The sequence below is a fragment of the Carex rostrata genome, chromosome 1, assembly GCF_964058835.1.
Source record: "Carex rostrata chromosome 1, lpCarRost1.2, whole genome shotgun sequence".
Taxonomy (NCBI): Eukaryota; Viridiplantae; Streptophyta; class Magnoliopsida; order Poales; family Cyperaceae; genus Carex; species Carex rostrata.
In genome coordinates this window covers 1325218-1338455 of record NC_135918.1, presented here as the reverse complement: position 1 = coordinate 1338455, position 13238 = coordinate 1325218, and the positions used below count along the sequence as shown (strand labels likewise).

The following is a 13238-nucleotide window of genomic DNA, read 5'->3' as shown; positions in this document are numbered from 1 at the left end:
TTATAACAAAATAATTTTTTATCTAAAAAAATAATCATTGATTATTTTACAGTTTTTTGTATAATAATAATTATTATTTTAATGATGACAATGAGGTAAATAAATAATATAGAATAATTAATTGCTCTTCCGTGAATCAATAATCTGTTTTTTGTTTTTTGTTTTTAAAAAAGAGGCCAAAGCCCATTTCATTAATATGAAATTGGTTTTAAATACAAATTTAGCCGACAGATGAATCCAGCAGGAATTCACCTCGACTGACCATCAGATACTGTTAGACCACCAAAATATAAAGCAGTTCATACAACAACCATAATAGAACTAAAGCTAAAGATCAAAAGAAGTTCAGATTTGCTAATACTAAGCCACTCATAATGGAGCTAAGGTTAATATGTAAGCGAGAACAAAATATGGAGATGTGCTTCATCTATCTTCAAGGAGTCTCAGGACTTGCATCTGCACCCGTAGGCTGGTATACCACCATTGGCAGGGGCGTGAACTGATTTATGGGGATGGCATCTTCAATAACTGGCAGCCACTCTCCCACAGCATCTTTGTACTTCTTTTTTGTCACACCTATCCAATATAAACATAAAGATTTAATCAACAAAATCAGAGTTCTTGCAGTTTTAACTTGTATATTATTAAAGCACAACTCATTTCTATGTTTTCAAATTGACCATGTTACAACACTAAGAACAATTAAGAACCCAATTCTATCAGAAGAGTTAAGTGAACAAGCAAAAGTAATAACATCATCCCAGGTGTGCCATTGGTGCATGACCTCTTGACTCTTTCCCAGCCAAAATCATACCTGCTGAGCTAAAGGGCATAATAAGAATAGATGGTCTACAGATTCAAATTGGTTACAAAATTGACAGTGTGTACTTCCTGTCCACCCTTTTCTAGTCAAGTTATCATTTGTCAATATAAAGTTATGTCAAACCAATCACATAAAAATCCTTATTTTTGGGGGAACTGGTAATTGCCAGCACATCATAGTATTGTTTGGTTGGTGCCCTCCGAAGTTTAAAATTTTGTAAATAGTGTGAGTTGAAAATTTGTCTTGAAGTTTCCCATCTCCAATCTAGCTTGTCATGAGGCAGTGTGAAAGAAGTTGAGCTAATAATACTAAGCAATGCTAACCATTCATTGTAATCTACACATACCAATTCTATCATAAACTGCAAAATTTGTCATTGTGAATTAATGACATCAGCTAGTAATGCTGTTTTATTAGCACAACAGGGAGTAATATTTGATAGCCAGTGAACAATTTTGGTACCATATGTTTAAACAGAATTTGACCTGAGTTTGAATACCAGCGGTGTATTCAGACAAATTTGTCAAAATAGATTTTCAACTATAATGGCGTACTATCAAGCTACTTTAAAGGTTCCCATACTGGCCCTATAATAATCACCGCATATTTTAAGTTTTTATACTACATTAATAGTCTGACTATGCAACTTAAATCACTAGCATTTCAAGTTAATTAACCATAGAATTGTTGAATTATACACTCTTGTAAATTTAAATATTGGACAGTTGAAGTTTAATTAAGCATCGGACAATTATAGTATAAATATTTTGACTATAACATTTTTGTCACCGAATAGTTCAGGTTTAAACAGTACATGCATGACAAATGTAGTATAATTACTTGATTATGTAGGTGTTAATGTTATTGTCAACTGGGGCGGGCAAATAAAACTAATTAGAGACACAAATATAAGGATTAACACACTGCGAGCCATTTTTTTTAATATATTGCAGTCATTTTTATTTCTGTTTACATTTTGCTGCGGTGCACATAAACTGTAAATTGTTTGCCTTGTTATTTCTTAAATTGGAATATTTGATGCACGATATTCAACCTTGCATGGTCAAATAAATATTTGTTGGGATAGGAGAACACATGTAAATGGCCCTTTTTATACATATAGAGGGTCATTTCACCAGAACGAGGCCATGTGTATCCATCCAAATTAATGCAAGTATTAGGTGCATCATTTTTTTTTATTAAATTTCTTTTCTAAATATCTTGAATCTCACAAATATGAACAAGAAAGGTGCTGCACAATTGGTTATAGATGCATGAACTTGTTTTCACAAAAATGGGAAAATAGGTAACATACAACGCATGCATCATGTAAGTGGAACAAAAGATTCATTCTCCCTGACAAAATCTTTTTGCGAACTTTGCAGCCCTGAATTCAAATAGAAAAAAAAGGAGAAAGATATTTTTTGCTCTGGTTCTAACGCCAATGATTCGCCAGCTAATAAAAATTTGTCCTTGGTGATTTAATTCTAACGACATTAACTCATAAGTCAAAAATTATAACTAAAAGTCCATATCCGCATTCTCAAGTAACCAGTAGTCTAGTACTCTAGTACCATAGAATTTTTTTATATGATTAATTTATTACTTCTCACATACGAGTTAGTGCTGATGCATTTTTTGTTATATTATATACTTAAAAAAAAAAATGAGCGCTTTTTTGTTTTTCTGGCAGCCCCCCACAATGTCGGTATTTACCGCTGTTGTCCACAGAGAACCCTCAGTACTTTTTTTATTCTTCAGGGTAGTGAACAAGTCCACCTGCTTCATTAGAAAAAACAAACATATTATTACAAGACTAGACTCATCCTGACTGGTATCAATTTGGTACCAGTAAGCCTACTATTCTACTACTAAGAAACTGTTGTCTACTTAGGGACGAATTCAGGATTTGTTTAGGAGGGCAAAAAAATATTGAATCCAGTTTAAATAACTAATTATATTTAAATTTATTAATTAATTAGGTATTCGATAAAAATAATGCTTTGATTTATACTTTTTAATACTTTGATTTGTAATTTCTGATTTTTTAACTTATAATTCTAAGAGGAGAGTTCAAATGCACCCAAATTTTTGTGCACCCAAATGCACCTTATCTTTCAAATCCTTTTTCTCCGTTTTCAAAGTTCGAATAGTCAATCCGAACCGTTAGATGCGATCTATATATTAAGATGTGCTTGCAGACCAAATTTTATATTTTTTGGAATTTTTTACTATTTATTAAACCACTTTGAAAATCGCTGATTTTACATTTTTTGGACCATTGGATTAGCGATTTTCAAAGTGGTTTAATAAATAGTAAAAAATTCCAAAAAATATAAAATTTGGTCTGCAAGCACATCTTAATATATAGATCGCATCCAACAGTTCGGATTGACTATTTGGACTTTGAAAATGGAGACAAATGATTTGAAATATAGGGTGCATTTGGGTGCACAAAAATTTGGGTGCATTTGAACCCTCCTCTTGAGGAGAGTTCAAATGCACCCAAATTTTTGTGCACCCAAATGCACTCTATCTTTCAAATCATTTTTCTCCGTTTTCAAAATTCGAATAGTCAATCCGAACCGTTAGATGCGATCTATATATTAAGATGTGCTTGGAGACCAAATTTTACATTTTTTAGAATTTTTTTACTATTTATTAAGCCACTTTAAAAATCGCTGATTCAAGAATTTATTTTAATTTTAACTGTAAATTTGACCCAGAGAGGGGAGCATAATCGATCGGAACCACTAAATCAGCACTAAAACTCAAAATCTAGGGGAGTGGCCGGCCCCTCTGGATACACATGAGTCCGCCCTGTTGTCAACCTTGCACACAAGTCCTCTAATTAACCAAACCTCCAAAACCCACAAATTACCAATCTACCACGAACAAATATCACAATTAGAAAAGCCTGGAACACAAGAAATAAAAATAAAAGTTTAAAACAAATCAACAACAAAAGTTATTAAACAATATTGTATGCATGAGATGTTACAAGTTTGAAATCCAACACTAGTTAGGATTTATGAAGAAACAAAAAACCTCAGTCGGTTATTTTCTAGAAAAAGAAAGGACAGCAACTGAAGTGACACGACCAAAACAGAATACTTCAAACAACTTTAATCACCATTTCAAACAAACCTATACGATCCTTTTTTTTGTTTGTTCTTTTACAATAATCGTATGAAACCTACAAGAGGTAAAATTAGTTGTAGCTTAATTTTAATTTCGGTTTTTTTTTTTTACCAAACTCGCACTTCATTTTTTTCATGTTCTTGCGAAATTGAGCTTGTATTTTTTTTGTTTTTTCAAATGAAGCTTAAAGTTGAAGACAAAACATACGAGCGTGATTTTGGATTTAATTTCAAAATTATGCAAATTTTTGGTGCCACATGCAAAAGTGACGATCGTAATTATTAGCTGCGAGAAAGGAATAAAATAAAAGAGAAGAACGGAAAGGCGAGATATGTAGGCCCGGTTAAACCTGTCAAGAGGCCGGCCCATTTAATCCGTGCGGTCCCCATGTGCCTAAGATGTAGGTGGTGACTGGCGTGCAGCTTAACTGGGGGCCCACCAAATCCTTTAAGGGTCTCATCACGGCCCCTTTTATTGTCCATGTGTTTCCGTAGTACCTATGGTTTAAACCAGGCCCCCTATGGAAATTAACTTTCTTCTGCTTTTTGAAAGAAATTTCTTTCTTTCTTTTCTCCAGTAATGCCTTGTTTATAGCAGAAATTGTGGGAATTAATTAGTTGGTTGTACAATTTTAGCACCGACTTTGAGACCAGACGGACGGGCAAGTTGCAACCGCCAATTAAATCAGGCATTATTTCTGCCCCACTGGAGAGGAGCTATAGTTTTTAACTGGACACAAAGAGAGACGGAGCATAGGCGTGCCGCAAAAAGGGCTGTACAGGAGAGGCCAATAATGGTCGCAAAAATGTGCTATCATTGCTAGACGTGCCAGGTGGGGACTATCTGAATCTGACCAACCAAGGAGGTCACACATGACATAAACATTGCCATGCTTTTTCTTTATATATCATCATCTTTTTTGTTTTGTTTCAGGTGACACCTGATTCTCGTGCCAGTGACATCCTACCATTTTGTTTCTGCAAGAAAAAGCCTAATATTATGTTCTGCACTTCTGCCTTGTATAGTTCAAAGATTATGTTTCTCCAGGAATTTTTTCTGACATTGCATTAATTATTTACGAACCACGAACATGGACGTCAATTTTAAATCTCAAGATTTGTTTCTTAGCGACTAGCATTTTAGTTGGTAAAATTCTATTGCAACAAGTTTAGGAACGGACAAGATTTTTGTAGTGCATTTGTTCATGAAATTTATGCTTAGAATCTCCATTGGTAAATTCTAATAAACAACATGGCTTCCGCTGATAAACCGCCAATTTCCATGAATAAAAACTCTGATACTCAATAATACAAATGTTACATTACTCTGTGTAAAGAGTCACGTAAAAGGAAAGTACATCTCAGAATACTAATGTTGTATACACAATATTTATATGAGAAATGAATATCAGTTGCCCCACTCTATGTATATGAAAAATACACAATATTTAAATGACAAAAAAATCCAACTCTAATCAGTAGAGCTAGCCAAGCCAATCAATTTGAGCATGTTGCGGTCTTCCTTAAACCTCTCCAGAACTGTCCCCTTGGCCGCCCCTGGCCGATTGTTTTCGTTTTGTGCCCCCGTCTCTAACTGAATACCCCAACATTCTATCACATCTGGTATTATGTAGTTTGACTTGGAAAGAGAGGGGCTGTTGAAGGTGGTGCACGAAAACGTGTGACCCCGATCAAAGTTTGCGGAGAGATAGAGTCCAAAATGGTTGGGTTTTCCACCAAACCCGACTCCGTTAGGGATGCTCTCAGAGCTGAAGCCAACACCGAACTAAAGAAATTAGGAAAAGGGGATCAGTTTGGTCATGTGTAGTGTTTCAATATCCAAATTTGGTTTGAATTCTGCAGTTTATGATGTTTCAGCAATTAATTGGTGTATTTCAATATCCAATTAGTTGGTCATCACCCAATTAATTGCTCTCATGTCTTGTCTTAACTGTCAACTGTTCTCAACTTTAACTCAAATGAGCGTTAATTGAAATAGAAGAAATTATGCAAGTCATACCCATTGTATATTTGAGTTTGCACCAGAAGGTTTAAAGATGGAGGCCTGAGGGTGCAATTGGAAAAGAAAAGATTTCATGTCGCCATAGAAATCACTGTGCTTTTCCCACGGCTGTGATGCATATCCCCCATATACATAGCCTTCTTTATCTCTAATTACTAGGACGGTGGGCCCATCTCCATTTCTGAAAAAAAAATTCTTACATAAAATGAGCATTTGTCCAAATCAAGACCCAATTAAGTTTTATTTATCAAATTGAAACCTCAAATTAATCCATATTTTTAATCCTCAAACATGAAATTATCATTCTAATTATTATAAGCAATAAAGAAATCTATTTTAATGCAAGTGTAAATCTTATTTGTGCTGAATTGTAAACCAAAAAAGACATATGTATATACTCACGAGATGTTGCCTATGAATGTGTTGAAGCTGAGGCCATGAATAGAGCTATGGTACAAGAGCCTCCAATTTTCGGCCTCTTGTGGAGTAAGAAGACCTCCAACATGCCAAGCAAATTCCTTTTTCAAAATAAGAATGTGAGAATCTACATTCGAAGGATAGTCCAGTTTGGGCACTTGAAATCCTGGCCTGCCTAAAAAGATAAATAAAAAGAAAAAAAAAAATTTTGGGTAATCAAGTTGAAGGACCTTACTAGGCCCTAGTATTAGAGAGATCACCAGCATATTTTTGCATCCAATCAAATTGTCAAAAATATTAATTTATCTACCAAACGAGAATGTCTTGTCAACACCTAAGGTACTAAGAACTTCACATAAACCCCTACAAACTTCGATATGCACAATATTTTCATCAATTCCAGATTTTCTCAGTTAGAATTTGTGTAAAATGTAGGAGAGGTTGGATACATTCGACAATATGCCTGTTATAGAGGGGTATATGAAATATTTTATCTGTTACAAGGATATACATCTTTCAACGCTTAGTAGGTACACAAACAAAATTCTCAATCAGATGTAAACTGAAATTGCAAAAAGCAAGACGGAAAAATGTACCTGAATCAGGGGTCATTAACAAACTTCCCAAAAACTTCCTGACAGAAGGAACATGGCTGCACCAACTTTTGAAATCCTTTAGTGACATGTTTTCTTTTGAGTTTGAAAATGTTGCAGAATTGAGAAACACGGCCATCCTTCCATTTTGTGTGGCTGAGTCAGTTTCTTTAACTTCATCAGTAAAAATGGTTCGCTCCATCGATTCTAGAACAGATTGAAGGTCATCCCTGGAAGATAGAATTTCTTAACATTCTACTTTTTATGAAAATAACACCCAACAATTAGTCCCTGAAAGATGGTTTATATCCTTTCTGTTATCTGTGGATGTAACCAAAGCACTCAATTTATATGGACTAAATCATAGCCTTGTAAAAAGAGAAACTTTTCCTTGTTTTTAGTTATTTATAGCTACATTTTGTTATTTAATACTTAAAAACAAGGGAGTGCAGCTGGATGGTAATAGATCTCCTTGTGATTTAATTTAAGTATATGGAAAACTGATGATCAATTTAAAGTTCAACTGGTAACAGATATCTTCATGAGGAGGGTTCAAATGCCTTGTGCCTCTAATGCCTCATCGTGCCTCCTATCCTATATTTCCGTTTTCAAAGTTCAAACTATCGATCTGGCCGTTCAACATGATATTCATATTAAGTATGCATGGAGACCAAATTTTAAATTTTTTTGTAATTTTTTTACTATTTTTATAGATAGGTACAAAATCACTGTTTTTGAATGGTCCAGAAACAACAATTTTGTACATATCCTAAAATTAGTAAAAAAAATTCCAAAAAATATAAAATTTGGTCTCCAAGCATATTTTATATGAAGAAATGTTGCGCGGTTCAGATCTACAATTTGAACTTTGAAAACGGAGATATAGAACATGAGGCACAATGAGGCATGAGGCATTTGAACCCTCCTCATTCTTCATAGTCAATTTTAACCTTTATAAGTTCATTAAAACTAAATTAATATTCTAATTTATTTAGAAAAGACCCTTCTGAAGAGATATAATAAATATGCATCTGAAACACAGCATGTCCATCAGTCCATGCCCAACACAAACCCGACATGTGTCATTGAGGAAATTATGTAGGTGTCGTGTCTAACATTCATGTTTAAGATTGGGTCCATGCCACGTACATTGCAATGCAGCTTGTCCGACATTTATCAAAATCCGGAGTAAACTTTAGTTCAATGGTACGAGGAAAATTCATCAATTGAAGTGGTTTTTCTCGTCTTTTTGGTTTTACTCATTCTTTAGCAACAAACTGTGACAGTGCTTTGCAAAGCACATGCTGTTCAACAGAACAGAAATTTATATACTCTGTTTGTGACACTCATCAAATGACTCACTTTCTAGCACGTCCTTTGCAATACTCATCAGATGGCTCACTTTCAAGCTTGTGCTTTGCACAACTGTTGCTTTGTTGCTGTTTTCAACATGGCTGAGGGGAAGATCCTACTGACAGTAGTGTTTCTTTTGAGTTGCAGTTCTTGACATGGACAAAGTGAAGATCCTATTGACAGTTTGCTTCTTTTGAGTACACTTTACTTAACAAGGTTTTCTAATTTCTGATTCATCAAAATTGTAGTTTTTATTTACTAAGCCACTGTCAAGCTTCTCACACAAAAAAAAATTACCAGGCAAACAGTTTTTTATTTGTTTTCCGTCGACTAATCTCGTCCAACTCAATAACTCAGTTTATTCTTTCTAATTTTTCCTCCAATGAGCTAATTCAGTAATTAATAGAAGTTGAAATATCTGTCCTGGAAATTACATAATTCTAAGAAAACTCAAATTTTTTTGGGATCTCTACCTTCCATTTTAGCCGACCAAATACTTTGTGTCAAACAAAATAAAATATCTCAAGAGATAATACCATTGTCCATTATAATTGGATTTTATATTACTTCTTCCAGTGCCTTAATTTAACCTCTATTGACAACAAATTGATTCTGTGTTGTGATTCTAGAAGCCCAAATGAGAGCTCCTGCATTTCTAACATTTTGGTATATTCAGTTCCAAAGTATTAGAATGATATTTGGTATTATTATTGATCTCTGGCCTGACTGGCACACAAGACTGGGCCAATTATGCTGTGAATAGGGAAGGTACTGCTGATGACTAATAAATATATTTTACCTGGCTGAATTAGGTAAAAGGTTATAACTTGGACTAATAAATTAAACCCAATTTCAACTACGGTTGATGGTGAGCGCTGCTGGCATGTAATGCAACCAACTGGTTTCATTACCAGCATCTACCTTGACTGTTTTTATTTGAATCCATAACCTGAATTAGCTGAGACTGTACCATGACTTTGGTTGAGACTTGAGCTATATACCTTCCTAAAGCACCATCTCCATTAACATCACATAGCCGGTATATAAACTCTTCAATTTCATCTGGAGTTCCCTTCTCATAAGTAGCCTGACATCATATCAGGAAAGTAGATAAGACATATTCAATTGCAAGATATAGAATATCTAATTCCATTGCCTGACTGTCTAAAACTCGTACATAAAGGAAACAGAAAAAAATTGAATAGATGTGATGAGATGAGAGGTCACAAACTTTAGTGATTATAAAATCTTCGAATGTAAGCCTGCCATCATTTCTTTCTTGCGTAACTAATTGAAACAACCTATCCATGAGCGCACCGTGAATCCCATAATATTCCTATCAAAATTAAAATCCACAATTTGGTTCAAATTCATAAGATAAATTATTAATAAATGCCAGGATGTATCATAACGGCCAATAAAGCATAATTGATATTTGATACCTCTACTTTGAGCAACTACTAGATCGAAAGAGAGTGGGGTGTACCTGGAAAACAGATTGAGAGATGAACTTGCCATCGCTTTGAGACTGCGAGGCTAGGGAAGCGAACAGCGAGCGCTTTTCTTCTAGCCCTTCTTTGGAAAAGGCCCTTGGGTTGTTTTTGAAAAGCAAAATAGCTCCTTTTAGAAATGGAGGTACACGATAACACAAAATTAATCGGGTAAAAAAGTTAAGGCAGGGTAATACCTGCTCGCCGTGATAAAGCGTTGGTTGGTCGCTGGAGACTGAGCGTTGCCCATTTCTTAATGAAGATCGTCTCTTCTCTCCTCTCTCAGATCTATTGGTTAATAGATGATGATTGATGAAGCAAGGAATTTTTTTCATAAACCATAATTAAAAAATGGATTCTTAGGGAACCAATATGATTACAACTTTTTTTTCAAAAATCATAAGAACCGTGGGAACGTCACGGTCTGGCATTTTTTTTTTTCCAGACCGTGTGCTTCTCACGGTCTTGCGAATTTTTTTTTTTTTTTTTGATTTGTCCACACTTGCACGAAAATTGCCACAGAAGATCTGAAATGAAATTCAAGACCGTGTGCATCCCACGGTCCAACCAAATTGAAATCAAGACCGTGGGAACGGTCCGGTCTTTGTGGTAACGGTCCGGTTTAAATGATATCTCAAGACCGTGGGAACCCCACGGCCCGGTCCCCATTTGTTTTTTTTGGCACGGTTACCTCTTGCTTCTTCCTCATCGAGTCAGTGCATCTCCATTTTTTTCATCTTCTCTCTTTTTTCTTTCTTCCTTTCTTCAGCTAAATTTTTTTTTGTACTCTCATAATTAGTGTGTTTATTTTTTGTAATTAAGTAAGTTTGTATATTTTTGAAAGAGGAACAAAAAGAGCTTCAGATCTACAAATTTCGTTAGGTATGTATTTGATTCTTTTATTTTTGATAAATAATATGCAATTATGAATAAATGAGTAGAATAAATTGTTTATGTAATATAAATGGTTTATGTAGTAATTGTAGTATAAATAAATGGTTTATGTATAATTTTTTTCTTTTTTGTAGTATAAATAGTTTATGTGTATTTTTTTTATTAGTATAAATGGTTTATGTTGTAATTGTAGTATAAAAAAATAGTTTATGTAGTAATTTATTTGCATGTAGGTTTTTTTAGTATGCATGTAGTAATTGTTGGATGATTTATTTATTTGCACATTTTATGTAGATGCATGGTTTATGTACATGTAGTTTTTTTAGTGTATATGCATGTAGATTTTTTTAGTGTAGATGAATGTAGTAATTTTTAGATTATTTATTTATGGTTTATGTAGTAATTGTAGTATAAATAAATGGTTTATGTATAATTTTTTCTTTTTGTAGTATAAGTAATTGTAGTAAGTTTATTTTTTCAATGACGATCATATTTTAGGTTGTAAAATTGAAAATGATATCGATTATTGATTGTGAATTTTTTTTTGTTCAGATAATGTCTCAAGTGATAATAAATGTTTATTATGGATGTGAAATTTCAGACGCACCGACCTGCACATTTCCTGTTACTAATTCAACCAGTCTTCATGAGCTAAGAAAACATATATATGTTAGCATTCATTTGCTCCCTAGTCAGTTCGATCTGACAATCAAGGCTCGTTTGAACACGGCACCACCTGGCTCAGCAGAAAAATACTAGTTATTTAGCGTAGACGAGGAAACGATATGGCACATGATGCTTGAATATGCCACTCCGGTACTGAATTTTAAACTTCTTGATTTAGTAGTTGAGTCAGTACCAGTTGATAGTCATACCAATTATGACCCATATCCGGGTAGTGTACCTGGAAGTAGTAGAGACACAACGGTGTCTGATTCACCCATATATTGTGATGACCCACCCGAAATACCGATAGTGGATGATTTGGTAACTCGTTTTAACGAGATGAATAATAATACTAGCTCAGACACAAACTCTACATGCACATAAACCATGCATCTACATAAAACATGCAAATAAATAAATCACCCAACAATTACTACATGCATACTAAAAAACTTACATGCAAATAAATTACTACATAAACCACAAATAAATAATCCAAAAATTACTATATTCATCTACACTAAAAAAAACTACATGCATCATGCATCTACACTAAAAAAAATTACATGCACATAAAACATGCAAATAATTAAATCACCCAACAATTACTACATGCATACTAAAAAACTTACATGCAAATAAATTACTACATAAACCACAAATAAATAATCCAAAAATTACTATATTCATCTACACTAAAAAAAACTACATGCATCATGCATCTACACTAAAAAAAATTACATGCACATAAAACATGCAAATAAATAAATCACCCAACAATTACTACATGCATACTAAAAAAACCTACATGCAAATAAATTACTACATAAACCACAAATAAATAATCCAAAAATTACTACATTAATCTACACTAAAAAAAACTACATGCATCATGCATCTACACTAAAAAAAATTACATGCACATAAAACATGCAAATAGACATATCACCATACAATTACTACATTCATCTACACTAAAAAAAAACTACATGCATCTACACTAAAATTATACTTAAACCATTTATTTATACTACAATTACTACATAAACCATTTATACTACATAAACAATCTATTCTACTTATTTATTCATAATTATGAATTATTTATCAAAAATAAAAGAATTAAACACATACCTAACGAAATTTGTAGATCTGAAGCTCTTTTTGTTCCTCTCTCAAAAATATATAAACTTATGTAATTAAAATAAAAATTACTCTAATTATGAGAGTACAAAAAAAAAATATCTGATGGAAGAGAGGAAGAAAGAAGAGGAAGAAAAAAAATGGAGAAGGGGCGTGGGGGAAGAAAGGCCTCTGTCTCGTGGGGGTTTAAAACTGAAGGCCAGACCGTGGGAAGCACACGGTCTTGAGAATTGAAGGCCGGACCATGGGATGCACACAGTCTTGAGATTGGAATTGCTAAGACTGTTGGATGCACACGGTCTTGAATTTCATTTCGGATCTTCTGTGGCAATTTTCGTGCAAGTGTGGACAAATAAAAAAAAAAAAAATTTTGGCAAGACCGTGAGAAGCACACGGTCTGGAAAAAAAAAATGCCAAACCGTGACGTTCCCACGGTTCTTATGGTTTTTGAAAAAAAAGTTGTAATCATATTGGTTCCCTAAGAATCCATTTTTTAATTATGGTTTATGAAAAAAATTCTGAAGCAAGTGCATTTCAGCCTTTGTAACGACCCTCAGCTCAAACAGAATTATCAGATAGCAAAGAATTTGAATTGGAACGAAGGAAAGCTATAATTCAATTAAACTGGTAAATTGGATACAACAGAAACTAGTAAATAAGAACGATAAATAGAAAACGATTGGTAGAAACTAATAA

At 33.8% G+C, this 13238-nt stretch overlaps 1 protein-coding gene across 3 annotated transcripts; it reads right to left on the bottom strand.

The window, feature by feature from the left end:
- Positions 1–5220: 5220 nt before the first annotated feature.
- Positions 5221–10148, bottom strand: LOC144551160 (TLD-domain containing nucleolar protein). Of its 3 annotated transcripts, XM_078299014.1 has the most exons (8): positions 10037–10148; positions 9836–9938; positions 9581–9685; positions 9351–9436; positions 7000–7226; positions 6389–6578; positions 5984–6167; positions 5221–5749 (listed from the first exon to the last, which is right to left on the bottom strand). In XM_078299014.1, exons 1-8 carry the CDS (start codon positions 10087–10089, stop codon positions 5435–5437), a joined length of 1263 nt encoding a protein of 420 aa, XP_078155140.1. In that variant the 5' UTR covers positions 10090–10148; the 3' UTR covers positions 5221–5434. The 3 variants fall into 3 exon arrangements, with proteins under 3 accessions (XP_078155140.1, XP_078155159.1, XP_078155149.1); XM_078299033.1 differs by lacking the exons at positions 9351–9436; positions 9581–9685; positions 9836–9938; positions 10037–10148 and adding an exon at positions 9320–9338; XM_078299023.1 differs by lacking the exons at positions 9351–9436; positions 9581–9685; positions 9836–9938; positions 10037–10148 and adding an exon at positions 8146–8162.
- Positions 10149–13238: the final 3090 nt, after the last annotated feature.

What these genes read in the sequence shown, in the direction of transcription:
- LOC144551160 (XM_078299014.1), bottom strand. Translation starts at nt 10,089, where the DNA reads ATGGGCAACGCTCAGTCTCCAGCGACCAACCAACGCTTTATCACGGCG. An exon ending in ACATTCATAGGCAACATCTC is followed by an intron (nt 6,168 to 6,388) that starts GTGAGTATATAC and finishes TTTTTTTTTCAG; the next exon opens with AAATGGAGATGGGCCCACCG. An exon ending in CAAACTCAAATATACAATGG is followed by an intron (nt 5,750 to 5,983) that starts GTATGACTTGCA and finishes TAATTTCTTTAG; the next exon opens with TTCGGTGTTGGCTTCAGCTC.